The sequence below is a fragment of the Balearica regulorum genome, chromosome 7 (genome assembly GCF_011004875.1).
Source record: "Balearica regulorum gibbericeps isolate bBalReg1 chromosome 7, bBalReg1.pri, whole genome shotgun sequence".
NCBI lineage: Eukaryota > Metazoa > Chordata > Aves > Gruiformes > Gruidae > Balearica > Balearica regulorum.
The window spans coordinates 31,495,697-31,521,106 of NC_046190.1; the positions used below are offsets into that span (position 1 = coordinate 31,495,697).

At 38.1% G+C, this 25,410-nt stretch overlaps 1 protein-coding gene across 4 annotated transcripts in view; it reads left to right on the forward strand.

Moving 5' to 3' along the window:
* GRID1 (glutamate ionotropic receptor delta type subunit 1) overlaps positions 1-25,410 on the forward strand; it is a 533,234-nt gene that overhangs the window by 415,799 nt on the left and 92,025 nt on the right. For all 4 annotated transcript variants that reach the window (XM_075758773.1, XM_075758769.1, XM_075758772.1 and 1 more), the window contains 3 exons: positions 7,226-7,399; positions 17,733-17,894; positions 19,207-19,326. In XM_075758773.1, coding sequence (XP_075614888.1) covers positions 7,226-7,399; positions 17,733-17,894; positions 19,207-19,326 — 456 coding nt within the window. The remainder of the gene's footprint in view (positions 1-7,225; positions 7,400-17,732; positions 17,895-19,206; positions 19,327-25,410) is intronic.

Consider the following 25,410-nt stretch of genomic DNA (forward strand, 5'->3'; position numbering starts at 1 on the left):
CACACTCTTGATTGTCCTGGTAGATGCACTAGCACAGTTCCCAGTGTTTTGTGTGTGTTCACGGGGACTGCACGGTGGGTGACTGTATTTCTGTATTGCGCAGTTCAACATATAGTTTAATGCTATGCAGAGTCTAAGGTTGAATAAGGGCTCATTTCTTTATCACTAAGAAAAGCTTGTGCTGTTATTTGTCCTGTTAATAAACAAACACACAAATCAACGAAACAACCTGTGCTACAACACTGCAGGGTGGATAACAGAAAGGTAAGTTGTATTCATAATGGCTCTTGCAAAATCAAAGAAATTTTTTTTTTATTAATAGAATGTAGTAACTCAGATGATCATCTTGTACTAGCCTGAGTTTAATAACTAGGGCTTTTAAAAAATAATCAATAGCTTTATTTTGCTTCTTATGTACTGTACTAACCATAAATACATTTAAAAAAAACCCCAAACCTCAGAGACCAGTTTGTTATTGGCAAAAATCTGTTTTCAGTGAGAAATCCAAAATAAATAGCATGAAGCTATAGAAATAGAGTATTGTAACAATTCCAAATCCATAGGAAAGCAAAGTATTCAGTACTTAGAAGACAGTTGAAATTCTTGTAAACTTTAATTGAAAAAATAAAACTAAACTCTAATTATCATCCAGAAAAGGATGCTGTAGGATATTTTCTTTTTTCAATCCACAGAAAAGATCCTGGTTTGGAAAGGTTGGAGGTGGTAAGAACAGAGAAATTACTATAGCAATTGCAGTTGTAGAGTATTTGGTTAAATTCTTCCCAACTATGATGATACTTGTCAGAAGAAGCCCTCATAGTTGAGGAGAAGGAGAAGGGAGAAGTGAAGTAGGAGGAAAACATCTTGTAATTTCTGCAGGAGAAGTAATAAAAAGATTTGGAAGTATAAAAAGATTGGAAGTATAGCAAGAATACACGTTTTGTCAGTGGTGGGAAGAACTTAGACAGAAAGTTTGAGCGCTAAGGTACTTGGGGAACTCTGAGCCATGCTGAGATGATGTTACCCGCATCACTTGAATGTGAGTCAAAAATTTCAGACAGCAGTTCACCTTATTCTTTGTTTTTGGGCAGACGACAACTTTCCAAATGATGCTGGTGGTGCTGCCAGCAGATTAATTTCTAGATTTTCAGCTGATTAATAAAACTTTTCCAAACTCAACCTAGGTGATCAGTCAGAACAAAGTGCAGAAAAGGATTATTCATGCTTTTTCCTTTCCCCTTTCAGAGCATTCACTCAAAACACGTTTCTGCTAATCCTTTTCTGGACTCTAGCTCAATTCTCTTATTAATGCTGTTTTCATAGTTCTCTCTTCACCATTGTTTCGCTGTCTGTAGGAGGCAGTTTATTATATGAGGGATGGGAAAGTATCCCATCATCTGTCTCCTGGTGTGGTGTAGTTACTTTCCATTTCTATCTTGCAGCTCCATTGCTTCTGCCAATAGTCGTTTTCTTTCCTTTCACCATGTCAGACATGTTCAGTATATCCATAGTTACTCATCCTTTTGATTTGAGAATCAAATAGCTTCTCCATTATCATCTAGGCACTTCATTCTTATTTTCCTCTATAAAATATTTTTCAAGGGTTGAGGAAAATGAGCAGAAAATAGAATAGTAATTATCAGATAAAGTCTATGTCAGTAAACTAGTTCTTTTCCCCAAGGGCAGGATGTAGGAAGGTCCTGGGTAATGCATGATGAACAGTGTTTTCCTAGAGCAGGGATTGTAGAGTAATTTGGGGGAAACTTATGACTTTGGAAGAAAGATTCCTTATGAATGCAGTGTTTGTTCTTCACTTTTGTTTGGAAAATATTTTTTTCCCCCCCTAGAAATTCCTATGTTATATGCACTTTGAGTGATCAACAGTTAGACCCACGAGCCTCTGGAAATTGTTATGGCTTCATTTTTTATTTGGCTAGAACCAGCACTGTCCGATAGACTGGAATTCTGCTCAGTCTTTCTCTACATATGGAAGTGCCAAAAAAATTTTTTTGTGAAGTGTCAGTCTGTGTAATGACACTTGTGTTTACTCTGATAACAAGAAGTTAATAAATCTTTTATACTTCCTTGTGCCTTATTTTTTCTTGAAAAGAAAGCAGACTTTTTTTAATGATAGGTTACGAAAGTAGGGCAAGCGTTCTAAGATCTTTTCAAATTATAGAAAAATGCACAAACTAAAAAAAGTCAAAAACTGAATAAAAATACAAGGAAAACACTGTGGAATATTTCTTAAGATTTAGCAAATGACACATTTCAATGCAAAACTTAACAATTTATTCCAATTTTATTCCAGGTAGTCTATATTTACTGCTTGTCCAAAGAAATCTTGCTTCTCTCCTCTTGGCTGTTGTATTTGACACAGCAGAATTTTTGTTTATTTTCACAAAAATGTATAATTTCCCTATATATGCTTGAGGGATATACGTATACATGAAACTGTACTGCATGTGTACTCGTATCCTGCTCAAAGAAATCTGTGGCATTCATAATTGACCTAATTCTAATGCTGTTGAACTACACAGAAGATCTTAGTCAGCTAGAAGCAAGGTTAGATGAGCTTTGATGAGGTTTTTTTATCAGTGAAATCCACATTAAAATCAATGGTGATTGTTTTGTCCAGCTTTTCATAGCTATCATTTTGTGTGTTTTTCCTGAGATAAGTACTTTTTAGCATGGAATAATATTTTGTTAACTCAGAGGATCTTTTACTGTGTATAGGCACTTGCGACAACCTGAGAAAGACTTCTGGACACCCGGCGCAGAGTCCTTATATCTAGAAATAGAGCTAATTCAGTTAAATTATAAATACATTCCTGTAGAAGTTTTTAGGAGCATCAGGTAAAAGGAAGAGAAGTAAGGTAGCGTTGGATTTGTGGGAAGACGATAAGCATGGGAGTTGGACAGGTTGTCATGCAGACTTGTATTAGAATGTTTTCTGTGCTATGAAAAATGGATTATGCCCTTGCCTTAAAGGATTAACCTTTATGTAGATATGTGTGCGTCTGTTCATGTGAGATGTAGAGAAGCCAGCATAATGTTAAAGTTGAATACACCTATCTATAGGGTAAGCTGTCACAAATGTTTTAAGAAACAGCTAATTGAAGGGTGTTTTCTAGATTTCCAACAAGTGAGTAAGTGTCCCTTTCTAGATGTACATAGTGCGTTGAGGGGAATTAGAATGACCCAACAAAACCGGTATTGATCCTAATGCAAAAATTCCACGTAAATCTGTGGCTTGTTTCCATGAGCAGCCTTGTCCTCATTGCCATTCAGTTTAATCCTTCGGTTTTCTCAGAGATGTGCTTTCTGGAAATCTCTTTTGGTTCTTTAAATTATTAATGTCATTAAAATTTATAATTTTCTGTCATTACCTCTAGGAAAATAGAGATTGTAATGTGAAACATAATTGTCTCATTTTGCAATTTGTGTTAGGATAGTTGAGCACAACTAGAGCAGATTTAAATATTCCCCTGAGCACTATGGCTAGGTATTACAAACTAACTGAAGTTCTTTGTGTGCAGATAAATAAATAGATAAATGAATTCCCCAAATGGCCAATATTTGTTTGCAAATAAATAGATAAATGAACGCCACAAATTCTTGAAGAGTAAACTTTGCCATTAATATGCCACATGAAAGGAAAATGCAGTTTAAAGAAATATGCTTACAGCATAGCTTCGGGTGGTGTAAACTACTACTAGCCTGGAAGAATAGTCAGTCTCATCTTACACTTATATCTGCCTACCAAAATATTTAAGTGCTCCCTGAAATGTTGGGAATAGACAAATTCTTTCCCTTAGTAAAGGCAAAAATCCAGGATAAGAACACTTAGATAAGACAACATCTTTTATCCTTGGGTAAAGTGCTCTTCCTCCATCCTCATTCAAGAAATTCAATATTTATAGTCCTGAGTGCAAATTGCTATTGAAAGTGCCAAGCAAAAGAGAGTTGGGCTCTTTAACCTTCCTTAAAGCATATCCCTGAAGCAACCATCTCTATTAAGTAAAGATATACCCCATGTTGCAGTAGCAAAATCATGAGATCACGAAAGCCAAAAAGTGGGCATGTGATAGGGAATTCTGCAAGGAGCGCTTGCCTGGCCAAACCAGCTGATAAGCTCTACTTAGAATACACAATTTACACATGGTGTGAATAGTAATTACTGTGTACTGTCTTGTGCTGTGTAATGATCCAAGAACAAGATTGGAAATTTGGGATACATTTATTTGAACCCCCCCTATCCCCCCACCCCCAAACCCAGAACAACCTCTAGGACCACATTAAATTACTTGCTTAGTTGTCAGTTTCACAATGTAAAGAAAATGTTCCTATCATGTACAGGAAAGAAAATGTGTTAAACCAAAACAACTTGATGAATAGACTTTAGTTGTGAGATCAGTGTGAAATGTTTTTTCCCCTGTGACTCCAAGGCTTAGAACTATTTTTTGGATATATGCTGTTATTCTGATGGGTGTAAAAGTAAGAGCCAACTTCACATATACTTTTTTTTTTCTTTTTTGGCTTGATTTTTTTCTTTTCTCCCCACCCCCCGTATTTATCACAGTCAGAACGCGGGCGACCTTTCTGCGTGTGACATTTAAGGTTTCCCGTGCTGCTAAGCCGGGGCCGTGAGCTCCATGGAACGGAGTCCGCAGGGCCGGCCGGTGCCAGGCAGGGGCAAGGCGTCAGTCCCTGGCCTGGGAAGCCGCAGCTTGGGCCGCTCCGGTGCGGGATGGTGCTGACCTGCTCTCCTCTGCGGTCCGGGCACTCGGCCACGCTGTCCCGCTGCTGCACCTGCCATGCGTGCCCGGCGGAGCTGCCCGCGGCCGTGCCGCTCTGTCAGCTGCAGGGAAAGGCACGCAGTTACCTTTAGCTTGTACAGCACCAGCTCAAAAACGTGGCAGAGCTTTTGTTCTCAGCTCTTCCAACAACAACTTTTTTTTCCTGTGCTTTCACATTTCTAAGAAGGAAGTCAGTTTCTAAAAGGAATGGATCATTTCCTGGTATGAATGTCCATCAGCTAAAAAAAGATATGGGAGCTTTGCATTGAAGGCTTTAGCTGCTGTCAGCTGTCCACACAGACCAAGGTGGCACTTTGAGATTCAGATTTAGCCCAATTTTCGTTCTCAGTTTCCTTCCAGAGGTTCCTGGTTTTCTTCTTTGGCTGTACAGTAACTAGGCTTTTACATTCAGGACTCGGTTTGTGCCTATGGCTAAGTGGGACGAACCTGGGTTAATGTGTCTGACATAATTGATTTCCTCCACTGCTGTACTTCTGGAAATCCCATGGAGGAAGCAGTTCTGGTCTGCTATGTACAGGTCAGGCGTTTTGATATAGATAATGAGACATCTTTGCAAGGCTGTGCGTCACTTGGAGAGGACACAAAATGTGTGTAGTGTGAGGTGAACTAAAGGTTTGAATGATTTGTGATTTTTTTTTTTTTCCCCTCCTGTTTCCAACCACTCAGACTCAGTTTGCCTGCCAAGGGATGCAGTCTAGGAGATAATGAGTTAAAGCTAGCCCATAAAATTGTCTGCCCCTCAGATGGCAGCTTAGACGCACTGTGTGGCTTTAACACCCCTCAGCCCCACAGCAGAGAAATCCAAGGCAGCAGTCTGGAGGGATCTGTAGAACTTGTGGTTCTCCTTTGGTGTCTCCCTGCAAGGCTGCAGGTGCTGCCCAGCGTTTTCTATTAAGCCTCAAAGTCTTTGGCTTCTATAAGTATATATTTATTTTCTGTTTTCACACCACACTAGTTGGTCTGTTGTTAATGCAATGAATTTCACCTTCTGCAAAGTTAAAAATTCATGTTCCTAAAAAAATGATGGGAAATCGGCAAAGAACAACTAAATTGAGCCAAAGCTACAGTACTAGTCAACCGTAACAAGTAATTATAATAACCCCATGGTCATTTCACTCACAGCTTGACAGAGAAAATGGCAAGAAAACAAAATATTTTTTTTCTTGAATGTTAAAGGTATGGGGCCAGGTTCTCTTCTGCTGATGACACATCTCAAGGTGTGAGCCTTGTCGACGGAGTAAGTATAGCAACATGAATTACGTGCAGCCCCCTACCCTGCAAGGGGCTCAGAGCAACCCTGTGCAGGCTGGGCAATGGGTTGACCCAGCTGTGCAGCCAACTCGTGCTGGAGATGGGCTGATGTGACTTGCAGATGTTTCTGGCGGCAGTGGTAAGGAGCTGGGATGTAAAGCTGCTCCCTGTGGAGGAGGCACTAGCGGTGCCACTGCCTGTCCTTCCTCACAGTGGAGTCCTGGCAGGAAATAACCATCACAAGCTGTACCGCTGTTATGATTTCAGGATCTGCTAAGCCCATGATTTTCAAAGTATTTATCCTGAGGTAAAAAAAAAAAAAAAGAGGGTTTGGGTTTGTGGCTTTTTGAAATACAAAATATGTAAAGCACGTAGTTGAGTTGGCTTCAGTTGCAATGTAAGGGCAGTAGATGTAGGCTCTGTCCCAGGAAGGATTAGGAGGCTGGGAAATGGGAAGGTCTGTAAAGAAGCTTTAGACCATGCAAAGCCTGGAAAGAAGAGTAGCCTGCCCTTGAGATCTTCTTATATCTTATCCCAAATTATTCTGTGTGCAGAAACTTGCATTCCTAAATGTGTCAGTCCCTTCCGTGAAGTTTCTCCTATTTTTTATTTCCTAATACACATAACCTCAAAAGACTTTGAGTCATTATTAGGATTAGTCTGCAGAAATGATCTACTGTTCTTATGGGAAAAGGACTTTCTTGAAACGTTGTTCTCAGGTGTAAGGGCCATATTTCCTAAAGATGATTATGTTTTCCATTTGTTGTTTTGTTCTGAGGCTGTAGTGAGGTTCTGTTTTGTTAAACCAAAACTCTTTCTATATAAATTTGCTTTGAAGGCTCCTGTTTTTTACTTAGAAACCTATTGAGACCATTTTGGTGCTTTTCTATGAAGAACTGCCTCTTCAGTATGTTAGAATTACCAAGATAGATCATACTGTGTTAAGCTGTTTTCTTTTGTTTCAGATCATATGTAAAAAAAACCACCATTGCTGTTATTAAACACAAAATAAGAACATTTGACCTACACTAAGCATGTGTGTCTAACTTTTTTCTTCTATTGTCTTTTTGAAAACATTTATCCAACAATGAAAGGAATATATAAAATATCTGGACAAATATATGTTTTTTAAAAGACTGTGTCTTCATTCACAGGAAATCACTGATAATGAAATATTAGAGTTGGTACATAGTGCTCTGGGGAGGATGACAGTTATCCGGCAAATTTTCCCCCTCTCAAGGGACAACAATCAGAGATGCATGAGGAACAATCACCGAATATCATCACTGCTGTGTGATCCACAAGAAGGCTATCTTCAGATGCTGCAGGTCAGTAGCTGTGCGCAGCAGCAAAGTCCATCTTAGCAATTTGTCATGAGATAGTTTTCTGTGACTGTATTACCTCAGAGGAAGTGTGAAATGAGTACAGATGAATCTAAGCATGTAACGTTTGGTCAACTTTTCCTGACTTACTTTATTTCCCAGGACTGAGTGCTTTAGATGTGATGTTATGTCCATGAAATACCAGCAAGTGCTTGCACTAACTCAGAGCTGATTTTGCATATTTCATTCTCTTAAGAATATTTCTCTATCTGAAAAAAAGAAAAAGTTTTGCTGTCATAGTCTTGTGGTGTTACTGCTTGCTTATTATATCTATGCCTATTAGACATCTGTTGCAAAAGAGTTAATCTGGAAGCATAACAGAACTCTGATAGGTACTGGGCTGTGGAGCATTTCATATTTAGTTAAATGGACTGAATCCAGCTGATGTATTCAATCTGTCCCATTTCAATAGTCTCAGAAGTCTCTAACAGCTGATAATTGTCGAAGCATGTGAAGTATGCACTACTAGTTCAAGTTTCAGATTTTGGTAACAGATTTGACTGTAGTGTAAGCAACATCTCAAGATTTCTTGGTGATTTATCCCAGATATCAGAATTTTTATTCAAGTAATTTAAATATAATTTTAGGTGCTATTTCCAAGGGTAGTGCAATAATTTAGAAACACAGGTCTTGGACTTTTAATGGGAATCCATGTGTTTCTGGTTTACTTTAGCACAGTTAAGAATCTGATTTGTGTCATTATTGAAGCTGTTGGATAATACCGAGAACTTTAGTGAGACTGAGAATATAAGCTTGCTTAGAACCTTTTTATTGCAAAGTTAGTCTTAGCCTGAGATGGACTGAGTGAGAACACAGTGGTTGAGCCTGTGAGTTGGCAAGCATGGGTATTGTGTGTTTGAGTGGGTCCAGACAGGGCTTGGTTAGGCTGTGGGGAGGGGGCTGTTGGCAGCCAGGGCTGCTGCAGCCTGGTCAGGACGGTGGTGTGGGCTGAGGGGTCCTTCCAGAGGGAACTCATGTGCTGGCTTGGAAGAGCTTCCAAAGAGCAAGGTGTGAGGCTTGTGGGAAACCAGGAGAGGTAGGGAGACTCTCAGTAAGAGAAGTGGCTAGGTCAGGATTTTCCCAAAAACATGGATGGAGATGTTTGTTTTACTTATTTGTGTCCTACTAAAAAGTTGTAGCTGCAGAGACTGAAATCCTCTGAGTGACAGAAATGGATGTTTCCTCTTTGAAGAGAACCTCTGCCTACTCAGGTTCTGTCACAGTGGTGGCAAAGTTTGTGAAATGCCAATCGCATGCACTGTGGCTCTGAGCAGTGATCTGTTCTTTGTGCATGGAGGAAAGCCATCTTGGCTTAGAAAGAAAAGACACTTTTGAGTTTTATTAGTTACTCTGAGGTATGCTGTAATGAGAACAAAGGTGACTCATTTCAGAGGATCAAGGCAATTTCCAGTATGCTGAAAAAATTGTCTATCCTGCACAAACAAAGCACTCATTGGGGAACAGTCTTACATTACAGCAGGATTTGGAGTATTGCTGTCTATGCTGGTTTATGCATAATCTATCTCGGACTCATCTGAAGGGCTCTGACAGACCTCTCTGAGCAAGTTCCTATTTGCTGAAACAGTAACTGGTCTGCTGGCACGAACAGCCGCATGCCCTATTACTAAATTTCAGTGACAAGACCCTTTAGGAAGGACCCACTTCTTGCTGATTTCCAAATGTGGGTTTTGAGAAGCAAAACTTTCTCAGTTTCTACCAGAAATATTATACCACTGTGGCAACTGTATTTAAGAGAATGGAGCAGTAATGTTATGCTTTGCTCATTAGCTCCTTCTCTACGAACTTAGAAACAATAAAGAGGTATAAAGAAATGTGGAGGTACAAAGTACGCCTTTTGGAAGTTGATTCACTTTGATGAAGGGCACACGTGAGATCTCTCAAATTAGCTGCCCCAGTATATCTTGTTTTATCTTTAAGTTTCTACAGATTGAATATAGGATGCCTTTAGCATATGCAGTTATATCTGAAGCGTTCCATAGCTGCATTTTTTCATGGGCTTTGCCAAAACACCTTACGTAACATCTCGTGGGCAATCCAGCTCGTACTAATTTCCAAGTATGACTGACATGTTATTAATGGTCCTGCAATTCAGGTACTTTCAATCTCCTGTTTCCTTTTTCTTGCTTAAAAAATAGTTCTGACCTTTTGCTGTACAGCCGCACATCACTAAATTACCCCTGTTGCCAGAGGCTGCAGTAGCTCCCAGCTCCATGTCAGGCTGCGTGAATCCACCAGAGGCAGTGACCGCCTGTCAGCACCGAGTCCTCGCGTTGCTTTGAAGTAGTTTGATTAACACCACAGTTTGGAAATCCCTGGCTCACTCTCCCTTGGGCAATCTCATATTAATAATTCTTTGCTGTCAAGGTAACTTACCAGCTATTGTTGGTTAATTATTTATTTAATGACTTTGAAGAAGAATAAGCTAATCTCTGCCAGCCTCTAGCCATAAGATTTTTATAGGGGACAATTTTGCGTTTTTAACAAGCTAGTAAAGAAATAAACATTTACGTCATGGATTATTAACTTTGTTCCGGCTAAATTAATGGAAAACTTTTTGGAATGATTTTGTTCTCAGTGTCTTTAGTACCATATCCTGGAAAGTTGTTTTTCCGTGGGTGATCATCCTAGTTTGGCATTCTGACAAGGCTTTTAAAGATCAGGCTGTTCTGCAAGCTCATCCAAAACCTCATCTGTTCTGAATGCTTTGTGGAAATCCAATCTTATTCCATCAACCCACTTGTCAAAATTTTGCTCATGCCCTTATTTCTTGCACATATAATACACCCAGCTGAGTTTCTGCTTCAACTGGAGAAAAAGCTTTATAAAGTTTCCTTGTCTTGGTCATTTTAGTTGACTTCAGAGGACTACATTTGTCTCTCTGTTATTGTTCATATGTGACTTTCTGTGTCCATCTCTCACGTTTTTGTAAGTGGAAAAGAGGCAATTTAGAACTTGCAGTCTTCCATTAGCAATGAGTACCCTGTGGTTTGGGCCATCAGCGTTGTCAGTATTGCCTCATCTGGAGAGAGAATACTGAAGCACTTCAGGATGTATAGTTAAATCTAGTTAGTCCTAGATAGACCTAGTATGTTTCCCTGCGTGGCATTTGGATGGTGTCTTGTGGGATTACTGCTACTAAACTGTTTGGATTATTTCAGACAGTTGTACGGAGTCAATCTGAAGAAATTTTAATGCATAACCTGCTTCTTTCCAAAATCTTCCCCTTTAAATGTTAGTTTTGAAGCCTGCCTACAAACTTGATTTTTGATTAATAACTTTTCTCTTTCATCAGGTTATTCATGATGTGGTCATAAACTCAAAATTTTTTTTTCTTTTTATGTTTTTTAAGAACAATTTCTCTTTTGAAATGCAATTCCCATTACGGTTTGTTTCTTCCCATATTTACCATTTATACAGTTAATATGTTCAATCTATGTGTGATTATATTAAAGCATATTACAGGGACATAGTGCATCTGAAATCATTTAGCATGGTCCAAAATAAGATTAAAAAGGCAAAAAGAAAACCCTAGCAAACTATGTCACAATATTAATGAGGTTATTCATCACAGGATTCAGAGTCCAGTCTCTCTACTGAAGAACTATTCCAGGCATTGCTTTGACATATTTGAAGAGAAGATGTTGAGAAGTGTGGGAGGGTATTCATTGAAACAGCTACTCTTCTCTCTGTGTAAAAATTTAATTCTTCAAAGACTTGACCATCAGATAGCTTTGTAGGCATCTCTTATCAGTTGCTCCTACAGAGCTGCGTCGTTATTTATGAACTGTCTTCTCTGCAGGAATGGCTGCAATTTAACTACTGTAAGTGGAGTTATTTTTTGGAGATGTGTTTGGGTGCCTAAATGTAAGGGCCTGATCCTTCAGTTTTGTCAAACTAAATAGCCTTGCTCTCATTTGACCTATTTACACGGCAGATATTATGCTGCTGTTAAGTGCTACTGGGGGCAGTAAATATTGCTTAAGCCCTATTACAGCATTCACTTTCTCCCATAAAGGATTGATGAACCACATTTTTCTTTCCCTTTCATTACAAACTTATATTTGCGTGTCTTTTTAACAACGTTTAATTTGGACTTTTGGCCAGATGTTCAGTCACTGGCAGTTCAGAAACTGTTTCTGAGTAGCACACGAATGAAAAGTATCCTTGAATTGACTTTACTGCCTATTGCACAACATAATCTCTCCCTGAAGCCCGATGGCACATGTTTTATACAAGGCCTGTTAGCAGAAGAATTGGTTAAAAAAACCCAAGCAACCGCAGATGTCCTCTGGCCACGTGGGATCTGCTGAGCACTCTGGAGGCTAGAACCCCAGGTACGTTCTGGAGTGAGCTCTTCCTCTCTGCTCAGACTCTCTCTTTTGACTGCTGGGGTTCTCTATTCGCATAATTGTTTTGTTGAATTTTTTGTTCAGTGCTCTATCAGGGAGTGGGAAAAGGTGGCTGGACAGAAGGGTCCATCCCTTCATTTTTCATTTTTTATTGCTTCTGAAACCTAATTTGCACCCATATTTATTTATAAATGAGGTAGGTTAAAATGATAATCTTATACTCTGTTTTGCATTCCAATATTACCTCTTGTACTCCTGTCTGAGTCTTAGCTGTGTTCAGCTTTCTTTATCAAATGTCTCCTTCTAGGCTTTCCCTGGACAGTTAGTGTCAGCTGTGCCAAATTCTGGAGACGTTTAGTGAGTGAAGCCAATGCCTGCAGCTAACAAGCTTGATCATTACAGGGCAACCCAGGCCTCGTATTATTGTTAACATGTTGTTATAAAACATGCTGAGTAAGAAACCACTCATAATTACGATAGATATTCATAATAAATAGCTGAAGGAATGCGAGCATTCAGAGAATAGAAACTGTAGGTAGGGAAAAGTGGTGTGAGATGTGTAACTCAGTAAAGAGGGGGAAAAAATAAAAAAAAAAAAGAAAAGCTCTGCTTATCAGTAAAAACAAGATTCTGAGAGTGCAGTCTTCCGAAGAAATCTTTGGAAGCCCTGTTGTTTGAGATGCTTAAAACTAGAACGGGCAAAGCACTAAGTAACACACTAGTTAGATTCCTTACTGTCAGAAGGCTTGAATGAATATACAATTGAGGTCTAGTTTTCTGTGTTTTAGGAAAATTGTGTTCAGGCTTTCATTTGCCTCAGTGATAATAAATAGCCCTTTGGAAGTTTGATGCTGACATTTGAGTCTTTAATGAAAGTTTGTTTTTTGACTCTGGTTCTCTCGTGAATGCCAGACTGCTGGCTGTGATTTTGTTCTCCATGAGCAGCGAAGCATGTATATAAAAAAATAGACATTCACGCAAAGTCTCACAATGGGCTCTGCAAACTAATTTAAGAAAATGAAATAGGTCAAATTTTCAGTCTCTCCACCCTAACGATATCCTTGTGAGCACACTGTTGTACCGTAAGTAAACCACTGATCTTTGCTGCTCCTAGCGAGATGCACCCTGTCATTAGAGACACAAGCGCATAACTCTGGCAGTACTTGAACTTTGAAAGTTGAAACACAGTTTTAGGGCAAGCTGGTGTGTGCATAGGCAAACACTATGATATCACTCCCCAGGCGGCAGCAAGCGTTTCTGCTGCTGGCAGGTGGCGCTTGGTCTGAGCTCCTCTTCCATCTGCTTCATCCTTGGAGCTGACTGCTGTGGCCACTCACGGGGTGATTTTGGCAGTAGCAGGGTACAGATGCCCAGCTTGGGAATGAGTTTTTGAAGCAGTGGCATCTGGGTGTCAGCTGGTCTTCCCAGCTGGTCTCTTCAGTGGTCTTGTCTGGCTAGACTTCTGGCTCTGCTAGCAACTCAGAAGTTGGGGTCAGTCTTTGTGGCTTGCTGGGCCTTCCCGGAAGAGCACTTGTCTATGATTAGTGCCTCTGAAGGAGCTAAAAGCTATCTTAATTTAAAACTTTAAAAATAAAATGACTCTGGAAAATCTCATGAAATCCACATAAAAAACTCTAAGATTATATTTAATAATGTGATAGGGAAAGATTTCCATTCTCATCAGAAGTTTCTGCTCTACTAGCGTATGGTGGAATTTTTCTTCATTGCAAAATAAACGTTCATAAAGTCTGGAATAATCTTCTGAAGATATACCAGAACGTGCCTAAAATTACTCACATACAGGGCAAACTCTTTAATATGTTGGTGAAATAATCACCATCATTCTTACAGCAGACAGATCAAAAAGCATTTCAGTCACAATACCTCCATTTCTTACAGCTCTCGGCAATGAAGTGAAAGAGGAACTGAAAATTATTGTTTCTTCCTCCAAACAGGACTGAATGAAACACTTTGTTCTAATCTAGGAATTTTTGTTACACAAAGGGAATCCTTGCAGGCAGATATATGTCCTTCCCTCCTCTGTTCCCCTTCTGAATATATAGATAGAGGGAATGAGGAATGCTCCAGAGCTTGGAAAACCCAAAGCAGCCAAGTACATTGCCTTATTTTTTCTTGCTTTGCTACCAATTCTGAATGCTACCTGATGACTAATTTTTAAATTTACTATTTTCTCATGCCTCTGACAGCGCTGGTGGAAACAGAGTATAGCTGATCCCTCGGGTGTCTCACAAATTCCCTTTGAGAGGTCATGGTTGTATTCAGAGGGAGTTTGATAGTTAGCTGGAAATTAAAATACGTGTGCAGTTGCAGTAACAAGTGCATACAGGCTTTGTCCGCTGAACCCTTTTTCTTTTCACAGCACCGCTATTCTGGAGGTTACTGCAAAATTGTTGCAAATACAATCTAGAACACATGCAGAGATTTTTCTGCATTAAAAGGAATATAATAGAAAATAAAGGAAATTGTTATAGCCCTGGATTTACTGTGAGATCAGGCCAGAATTTCTGTGTCTGGTTTTAAGTAACTTTTTTATACAAACAAATACACACATAGTGATGAATTCAGGTAGATAGTGAACGTGATTTTGAGAAGAGGAGCATATTGAAGGTGTTTAAGTATTCTTATTTTTCTACCTCAGAAAGGAATTAGGAAAAAAAAAGATAAAAATATACCTCTCAGTAATTTAATAATATATCTTACTGTAGGTATTGAAGGAATCAACTGTTTGGTTACATTCACACAACACTGCTTGGGCATCAGATTAGACCTGGTTCCATAATTCTGTTTTCTAGCATAAAGCTAGTTCCCATTTGGGATTAGGCAAAGGCATTCAATCTCTATACTACTGTGGACATTCAGGAGCTGGGTTTTGCTCTGCACACTGTGAAGGATCAAAAGGACGTTATTTTCCAAGTTACCAGGATATTTTTGATCTTGACTATTTTTTGCAATTCAAAGAAGTGATTCTTGACCTAGAGGGACTACCAAAACAATACTATCATGTGCACATCTTGCTTTCTTTTGTTTTACATAAACACACTGTCTATACACTGAATTTTGATCACTGTGCAAAACTGTATGCTTTGAGTCATGCTTTATAAGTTTTAAAGGGTTCTGCCCTTATTAGGGTGGAGTTCTACACTGTGTGTTAAATTATTACTTAACTAGCAGTCTGAACAAATGTAATATTAAAAAAAGAGAATTATTTTTTCAATATTATAAATCCACCCTCGGTTGTGGAGATTTTGCTGTTGTGTCTCTTCTTCTCCTTCTCCTTTTCCCTTCCTCACTTGCATATTTTCTATTCTAAAAAGGAAATATTGATAGTGTGAATAAAATTCAACTTACTTTTCCATAGAATATTGACTCTTCAGTGAGTAGGGGGTAAAAAGGGTGTAAAATGTAGCAATGCATGTACGCCATTTTTACTGGAGTAAATACTCAAGAGTATGAAACTCCCTTTCTTGCTGTCACTCAGTTTATATCATTCTTCCAAAATAAAACAACGAAATAATATGGATATAAAATCCATTATAGGTCTAACTGAAATATGTGGATTAGGTTGATAAATAAGTATCTGTTTTGTTTTGCTGTACAGCATAGGGTAATTTGAGTTGGATGCATGGTCATGTAAGCCAAGGTCTTCAACACGAGTCCTCTCAAGCCTTCAGTCCATTACACATGCAGAACCGTGGCTGCTCCTCTAAGAGCATAACAAGTAGAAAGAGAAGGAAACCAATGTACCCCAGTACATCTTGTATTTTACCCCAGAGCTTTCTGCTAGCAAACCAAGTAAACTGTTTTTGGGAATGAGGCTGCGGTTTTCCAGAACTGAAAAAGAGCAATGGCATACTGAGAAAATACAAAGCATTTCTGATTTGTGGCTGTTCCAGGGCAACAGGCAATGAGTTGTGAGTTAAAAGTGAGGGTGTAAAATCAAATTCAGTGGGGAGTCAGAGGATCATGACGGCACATAAGAAATGGCGTTTTTCCTTATGCATGTAAAGCCTACTTCTAAGCAAGTGGCTTTCATGGTGTGTCATTTGGGGTAGTTTATTCTGTGGTTTTGGGGTTTTGTTTTGATTCTTTTTTTTTGTGCAGAGTAGCTTATCAGAGAGGAGGAGAAGCGCTGTGTTGAATAACAAGGATTTGCTTGGTTGCTTTATTTGAAAGTTGTTTAGAAAATATCTGCAGAATAGGGAGAGAAAGGTAAATGAGCAGAAGAGACTTAGTTGCTGGGACTTGTTAACTCTTTACTTACTTTTCTTAAAAAGAGAGGAAATCTGGAAGTAGCTACTTTGGAAACTCTTTGAAAAGGAAAAGAATTAACTGCATAAAATAGCAAACATAGGGAATGTCAACTGCTTGTTCAGGAATGCTGGAAAGAAAAGGAGGGAAACAAGATGGCAATGCGAGATAGGAGAGATTCTCAGTGATAGTATCTCAGGTTTTGCATTATTTTTGCATCAAGATCTCTTTTTATGTTTAGTCACTTAAATAACTGGGTTTCCTCAGCCTCTTTTTGTGTATTTTCTTCCTATTTTGATTCTTTCAAAATGAATTTTTGTTTATATATCTTTTGATCAGATTTACTTATACTGGATTTTTCAAAGTGCATAGATTCTCAATTTACATCAAACTCCAGATTATGGAAAATGAAACATTTTGTGTCTGAAGATTAGGATCTTAAGATATTAGAAGTTTACTTGGAGCCAGTGACGCAACAGTAATATATGTTTAAGCTTTCACAATTGAGCAACATTTTTATAGAAGCTATGCATCTGCATTGACTTCCACATGTAGCCCTTTCCTGGTTTCTAGGTACCATCTTCTATGGTGAATTAGAGAAATTCAAAAGATAAATGGCAAATTTGCGGATGACCACAGGTAAAGGCTTCAGCTAGGAAAATATCTTTTTAATAATAATTTTTTGAAAAGCTGTATCTGGCAACTGATGTTAACTGGAGATTTGACCTTAGTAAAGAGTAAATCAATACACCTGAATCTGCACAGGTTTGAAGAAGAGTGCTTATAAACTCTGGAAACAGGTGAAGAGTACCTTTTTTCCCTAAAAAAAAAAATTAATAATAATAAAAAATCACTTCTCTCAGCTTCCACTGCTTAAGTTTTACCACTTGCAGTGGATACTGCTGCATGTCAAAGATCTGATCGTGTATTACCAGTGCCATCTTGGTTTTAAAAATAAAATACATAGTTGAGCATTACTAGCATGGTGTTCTTACTAGAGCCTTTATTATCAATTATTGTTCTTTATCCCTTGTGTAAATTGACGAATAAAGAAGTTAAAATCAATAGCTCCAGAGAAAGTAGAATAGTAAGCAGTCTCCTGTATATTTGGTGGAGAGAGATGATAAGACCAAAATAATACTGTCATTTCTCCTCCCTCTGTTCTAAATAGTTGCATTCGTATTATAGTTTGCTGTGCCAGAAATTACCAAGGAGATTGCTCAAATGAACAAAAAGAACAAGAACTTAATTCCATTCTGTCTTTTTCTCCTTGCTGAAAGGACTGACAAAGTAGCAATCCTTGTCTTCCATTGATGGATAGCTGTACTCCTCCTATCACTGACTTTATATCTGAACTGTGATCTTTCCGGCACTGCATTGCAGTGGTGTAGATAATGCACAGGCAATGCAAGTGTGCCAGAGTCCCTTGGCCAGAAGGGCCCAGATGCCAAGCAGGAAAGAGGGTGAGAGTGAGCACTGGTATTTGTTTGAATTGCCTTGACTGTTGAACATGTAGAGCATATACAGCTTTTAGTCTTTTCTTATGTTGGCTTTTGTTTTCTTTGTTTGCTGTATTTTACAGTTTCTTTGAAAGGATGCTCAAATAAACCAAGAGGTTCAATTCTTATTATTGTTTGCAGGTTTCCAACCTGTACCTGTATGACAGTGTGCTCATGCTGGCCAATGCTTTCCACAGAAAACTGGAGGACAGGAAATGGCACAGCATGGCAAGTCTGAACTGCATGAGGAAATCCACCAAACCTTGGAATGGAGGACGATCCATGCTAGAGACTATTAAGAAGGTGAGAACAGACAAACCACAACTGTGTAAGCAATTGACAGAGTTGCTTCATTTCTACCTGAGGTTAGCTCTTGAAGAGGTTTTTGACCTCTATTCAACTTTTCTTTGATTTATTACAAGCAAGTGATTTACAACTACCAGGAATGATCTACAGCTATTAAACAAGCAAATAATTTATTACAAACAAATTACACACACGACAGTGTTGCTCCAGTGGTGTGTGTTCTGCTTCCATTGTTCTCATAGCTGCCTTCTGTGGAGGTAGTGTAATTAGGAATACAAATTGATGTGTGCATGCATCATAACAATTTCCCCAAAAGAAAAGAACTTAAGAAGCTCAAGGGTCCAACCAACGATAAGGTTTAAGACTTATGTTCCATTTACTGCATCTCAACTAGCTTTGTAAGTTAGCTGAGCATTGGTAAGTATCTATTTGAGTACTGTAGCCCAGAGCAAAAGGGATCTGATTTAGCTAAGTTGTCACTAACAGTTACATTGTCTTGCAGAATGTTGAATTACTCAGATATGGATGGTCCTGTGGCTTTATAGGTGCATGGTAACTTCTGGTATGAAAGCTATTTGACCACAAATACTAGTGGAAAAAAAAATTCATTTTTTACTATACTAACTTTAGCAATTATTTGGGGAAAAAAACAACAACAACAGAACAAGCAAACAGTTTCCCCATATATAGTGATGAAATGGTTTTCCTCTAGTAAAATGATGCAATTTGATGAAATGTTATGTTATGCTCTGACCAGTCCTAATGACGCCATCCTTTGTTGCTAAATTAATTCAAACTTTAGTGTCATTTCAAGCCTCTTTGCTACAAACCCAAAATCAAACTCCATGATACTTTCACAGAGAGGTTTTAATAATACTTAAAATTTTATCTGTTCTTCATGCCTCTCTTGGAAGCACAGCAGGCATAGTCTTTCTTTTGGACTTGGAGTTCTTGCCTTTGTATTGAACCCCGGCACTGAACTTGCTGCCCTTGGTTACACTGAAAAGGCTGTTGCCTGACGATCCTCATTTTCTTTCCTGTCTGTCTATCTGAAAGATGAAGACCTGATGGCTTTTCTCCACAAAATATAGTGGATGTGTTAGTGCTGAAGTGCTAAAACAATTTTTAAAAAAAAAAAAAAAAAAGGTGTTTTGTTTGACATTGTTTGAGCTATTGAAGAACATGTAATTGCCCCATTTAAGTTCACTGTAAACATTTTCAAAGAAGATTTGACATACCTTTAATGAAGAGGAGTGTTTATAAAGGCAAATTTGTTCTATTCTAAAATTTCTGAAACTTATTTCCTTAGGGCCATATAACTGGGCTTACTGGTGTTATGGAGTTCAGAGAAGATGGCGCCAACCCCTATGTTCAGTTTGAAATACTGGGCACTAGCTACAGCGAAACATTTGGCAAAGATGTGCGGAGGGTAAAGATATGCTGCTTATTTCTCTCTCTTGTTTTCCTCTAAATAATATACATTCTACTTCACAGGAGAAAATGTTATTTAAGAATGAATTAGTGCTACACTGCAGAAGAAATTTACTGTAAGAGATATATTTTCTTATATATAACACACTTGAATCTTGAAAGCTAATTTTATATTGGTAGGCAGGAGTCCTGCAAGGTGTTTCCACGTATGCAGTAATGATGCAGTGCCATAACAATACTGTGAACATAATAGTGCAGACTGTACAATTCCGCTCGTATTTTATTGTTAATTAAGATATAATTGATATAACTGGCACCTGTGTTACTAAGGAAGCTGCGGAGAATATAAATTACCTAAACACACAAAAATGTTTCAAAGTATAACTGCTGCAAGGATTTGAGATAAGTAAAAAAACTCTAGAGAAAATTATTTCCAAAATGGATAATGCTATATTGCATAAAGGATGACCTATCAATGGTAGCTGATGGATCAAGGACTGAGGGGGATTAGAAGGCAGTTAGAGTGGTTCCATGGGGTTACTAACATAAATTGTCATGAGCTGAGAAGATTATCTTGAACATGTTCATGCAGAGGGGATGCTCCAAAAATACCTGAAGCTGTCAGTTGAACAGTGAGGTTCCGATCAGAACCCAAGCTACAAAATGTCCATGAACTGGTCAGCTGGTTGAAATACAGCCATTACCACTGTATGGTCAATGGGTCTGTTAAGCAGAGCTGAACAAAGAGGATTCCATGACAAAAAAATTTATGATATTTTCTATTTTCACTTGACCATTGGTTTCTGTGTTTTGTTTTGATTCACTTGAATTACATGAGTCTAAAAAAAAAAAAAACAGGCAAAAAAAAAAAAAGCAAAGAAGTTGTGTTTACATTATCATCTTAAACAACTAAACCTGAGATTCTTTCAGAGTCTAATTTGGCATGAGGATTCTGGACATGGAGACAAAGGCATGTAATATCTATTAGAAATTCAACAGAAGGAAGAGAAGTATTTGAAATGCATAAAGCTCCAGGAGATATAATTGAAAAACTTCTGTTGCCAAAAAATGTCTCTGAAGGCTTCAGATTGGCTAGGCACCCTCCTGTATTGTGATGACCAGAAAAGGCTATTTCTCAGTCCACTTTCATTTCTAGAAGATTTCTACTGCAAATGAGGAAGTGTAAATTGCAAACATTACTTGAATGATGACAAATCTTAACTTTGGAAACAGTGTTGTCTATTTAATGAAATGGAGTTGGCTTAGGAGGTCTAGGAAGCAATTCCAGTCCATAATCAGAAATACGCACCTCACTTTATGCACAAGTATGCAAACCAGAAGTATCCGGTGCCATGTGAGATGCTGTGGACTATCCTACTGTGTTTCCAGCTGTCACTACAGAAAAGCACGAGTGTCCTGTCAGTGCCGTGTTATTCCTAGCAGATGGATGCCATGGGGCGTTTGAGTTTGGTTCCATTTTGTTACAGATTTCCCAAGTGACTTTGAGTAAGTCACATAATCGCTTTATGCTTCGCGTTACCTTTCAGTAAAATTGCTATGATTACCACTCAGAACAGGTTTGAGGCCTTAAAGGGAAATTATGATGTGTGAGTATACAGTATAACTTTTTTCTAATGTACATTTCAAATACGGTAACACATATACAAAAGCTCTCAGTTCAGTACGTGTAGCACACTGACCAAATTGAAATATAATCCAGATGTGTGGAGATAGCTAAAATATCACTCAAAAGGGACCACAAGGCAAAGAAACAGGTAAAATTATTATCTTGGAAAATGACTAAACTGATATACTACTCATCACTTTTGATCCCTAATGTGCTGCTTTGGGATTAGGTGTTTAATATAGGAAGGTTTACCTCTTTGGGTGTTAAATGCAGAATGTTATACAGTTCCCACAATGAAAGGGAGTATAATTCTAAATGGGTAAGAAGCTACTGGCTGTGGAATACTCTGAGCAAAAATTGAAGTTCTGCAAATGATCCTTTTAGCATAATATATAGAGTGAGTAAAAAGTCAGCAATATGCTAGAGAAGTCTACAGAAGAGCTTGGAAGGGATGATATTTCTTAGAGCAAAATTACCACGGAACTACTTGTATTCAATTATTTAGACAGCCTGACTTTTTATTATTGCAGCAAAAACATGTTACAGCTCAGAAGTACTTTTAAAAGCTCAGAAAGTCATGCTTGTCTCATACTGCTTGAGTGAGAGATCAATCCTGACTTATTGTCAGTTGTTTTCATATCAGCCTTTCCTCAAATTTAGATGTGGAGGAACAGATTTTTGGTGAAAAACAGTTCTTTCTTCATGGTTTTCTTTTCCTCTGTATGGACACTGTCTGCATCCCTGTCCCAACCCTTCATAAAGCCTTTGCACTTAGGATCTGTGGCAGCGTAGGGCAAAAGAGTGTAATGTTGAGTGTTGAGCCTTAGAAGCAATCCAGTCAAAAGCTAGTGGACTTTTAACATTCAGCTTCCCTTAGAAAGTTTCTTCAGGATCGTTTCTACCAGAAGGACTCCTAGGAGGATGTCTAAAATAGTAATCCAAATCTGGCAGGAATTTTCAGGGCCCTTCTGTAGCGGCATCCTGACCCTTCCCAGTTGCCCTGACATCTGGTCTTTCTGCAGACGATTGTTCACTCCTAGCTGTGATTGAGTTATGAGTGCAAGTAAATATATCTATTTGCTCACTTAGTATACCTTCTCCTTTATTCCACAAGTCTAACACCATATTTTTGTGGTAAAGGCTGATGGTGGTTTTTGTGTATTTTGTGTGTGCGTGTTCTTTTTCTTTTGTCTGGGCATACTTTAGTGAAAGGGAAACTTCAGAAAATGCTCTAATTTCTTTGGTTTAAACATAAAAGAACAAGGTACATCCCTTAAGGTGTACCACCTTGCTTCACAAAAGGCTCAGGTGATTGCCTTCTATTCACTGTGCCATGTGGAGTTTGAGAAAGCATGGTGTATTCATGCTTAGAAAAGAAATCAATGTAGTGACTTATCAGGGCATTTGAAAGTTGAAGGATAAGATTGTCAGAGAAACCGAAAAGGCTTAAATGCCTAGTGCTTGACAATTGCCAGTATGATTTATGTTCCTGATGTCTGTAAACACCTTTAAAAATAGAAACCTGAGTATCTGTATATTAAAAAAAAAAAAAAAAAAAAAAATTGGATGTAAGAGGTAAGGGAGCTGTTAAAAGTATAAAACGTAAGAGAATCAACCAAAAAGAAAAAAGTAAGAAACTTTTAACAGCTGATGCCATGCTAATGTTTTCAATTTAATGAAATTTGAGTGAAAGAAAGAATGAAAGAAACACAGAGTAAGTATAACTCGGAAAAACAAGAAAAAGAGGTATAAAGTGTTCAAGTGAAGCATACGGAGCAGAAGGTATGAGACTAGTAGCCTATTATGTTCAAAACCCTTTGAGACTTTTGGGATTTGCATTTATAGCGGATAAAACCCCCTTTCTTCTCATTTCACCTCTTATGTCCACCTCCCATGCTAAGGGTATATACATCAAATTCAGCACCAGCCTTAGTTGCTGTAATTGCTGAGTTACCACTGAACCGTCTTCCTCTGAATTTAGTGTTACCAACATGATGCTTTTTTGTCTCTTAAATTGTTGTTTATTAGTCCCTTATGAATTTATTTTTTCTACCTATATGGATGCATAAAGCCTCTCTTGTATGTTTACATTTTTTTGTCTTCTGCCTTAAGCTTCCTGCGCCTTTGGTTCATTCCCAGCACTGGCAGTGGCTGGGGGGGGATCGTTACGTTATTTTGCTTCTTTGTCTCGCTGTCCCCATCTGTAGCATGGAGTTGAGGATATTTGCCTGCTTTGTACAAAGTTTTGAAGTCTGATAGAAAAAAAGGGATTCTAGCAAAAACATTTAGCGATTAACATTAAGAAATTGAATTAATCATAGTATTAAAATCTATATGTTCCTAATTGTATGAGACCATCCCTTCAGAGCTTGTTTGGAATTCTCAGTGGAGAGCATGATCATGTCCCGCTTCCACAGTACAAGGGACATGAAGTGGGAAAGGATGTCAGGACTACATTAATTTCCTTCTTATTGACTATCTATATCATTAGTTCTTATTAATGAAAGCCTTGGTGTAACTTTCAGAAAATCTGAGCTGGTTTATATTTCTTATGCTTCTGCACTTGGGTAGATTCCGCACAGTATAGTAGTTTAATAATCCGGCTGGGAGAGCAAAACCAGGGGAGTCGGGACTCCAGAGTGGTATTCCTACCAACTCACTGACTCACAGTGAGCTCTAGAGGCGCACACCTATTTGTTCTCATTTGACCATTTACGTAGAGAATACCATAACAACTAACTGCCCTTGTAGGGATGTGATTAGACTTAGATAACGCCTGTAAGGAGCATTATGATTATCATCATCTTCATCCTTGGCAGGAAGATCTTCTGTAAGTGTGATGTTGTTATTTAGTTTATTTTATGACAGGGATAATATTTTTTTTATAAAGCAATCTGCAATTCTTTCCCAAGCCTGCTGTGATGAAGGCAGAACTAATGGTTTACACATGTGCTGTATTTCATAAGAAACATTCTGTTCAAAATGATAACGTTTACCATTGGTTATTCATTTCTGTCAGTTGGTATGTTTTCTTTTTTTTTTTAAATTAGATTTTCTTGAAATATCATCTGCTTCATAAACAGTCATACTTGTTTTCTCCAGCACTTCTGAGGCAGATTGCAAAAGTCACTGTAAGTAGTTTTGGGATATGTTTCACAGCTGTTGAAACTCAATTTTTGAAGTCTAATACAGTGTTTTAATTGGGATATTTACTTTTAGACAGAATCTCATCATTGTCAAATCCTATGCTTCTTATTCATTGCAAAAGAGGAACTGTATTTTTAGGGGTCTGCAGTATTAAGTGCTTTCATCTGCAAGAATATTGCCAAGTCACATCATATGCCGCCAAAAGATATATACTGAAGAGAATTATCTTAGGTGGTTACTACTGTAATTGAATCAGTTTTACTCCCATGGAAAAATAGATAACTGAATTGCCTGAGTTTAGCCGTAAAACAGATGCCTGCCTCCTCTTTGAGCACTTCATAAACACGCACTTGGGTATAGTAATTTGGTTTAATCTGTGTTGCCAAGGTATCTTTCAGCCGAAAAGTAAGACAGAAGTCTTGGCTACTTGTGATCACTAAGGATCCCCTGTTACCTTGCAAAGGGAAGGGCTACTAGTCCTCTCATTCTGAGTAAAATATAATTTTCACCTATTTACATTTGGTTTAACTTTCTGCTTGAGCTGATTGTCATGGTAGAACACTTTGGAAAAAGAGTGTTATGATTCACCCTATAACCACATTGTGTCAAGCTGAAGAAAAATTTGGAGTATTTTACTCAAAATAATAAACCTCTTTAATTTTTTAATTGTAGTTTTCAGTACAAGATGGATGCGAGGAGTAAAAATAAATTAATTCCTTGCAAATTCCATAAGTTGAGTTACTCATGGTGAAAAATACAGATGACCATGGAGGAAATGGCTATGATCAATTTTTAAACTATTGAAGAATACTATAGAAGAAACATGATGAACCTGAGTGTTTTCTCTGAAATGAAGTCGGGTCCCTGCTTGCCCAAGTTCTGGAAATTGTTTGGGGTTTTTTTGGTGGTGTTTTTTGGTTTTGTGGTGTTTGGTTTTTTTTTTTTAAATTGAAATATTTTATGTTCCACATGCTTTCATTCTAAAATTATAGCTGAATTATTACACTCACCAACTGAAAACTAGGTAAGCAAGTTTAGAAATGCTTTTGTTTTTGTTGCAAATATGTGATACATAGGTTTGGTTTGGTTTTGCTTTCATTTATATTTTATGTTTTTTGGAAAACATTGCCAATGGGACCCATGCTTTTGTGTAAACTTGTATTTGCAAATGCAAAATGCTGTATGTATTTGCAAATTATACCAGTGTCGAGCCTGAGTAAAAGGGATGTCTTGCAAATTTCGGTTGAAATTCCTCTAAGCTAAGTTTATGCTGGTTTTCTCCTTTGGAAGACTGTTTGGCTGTTTATA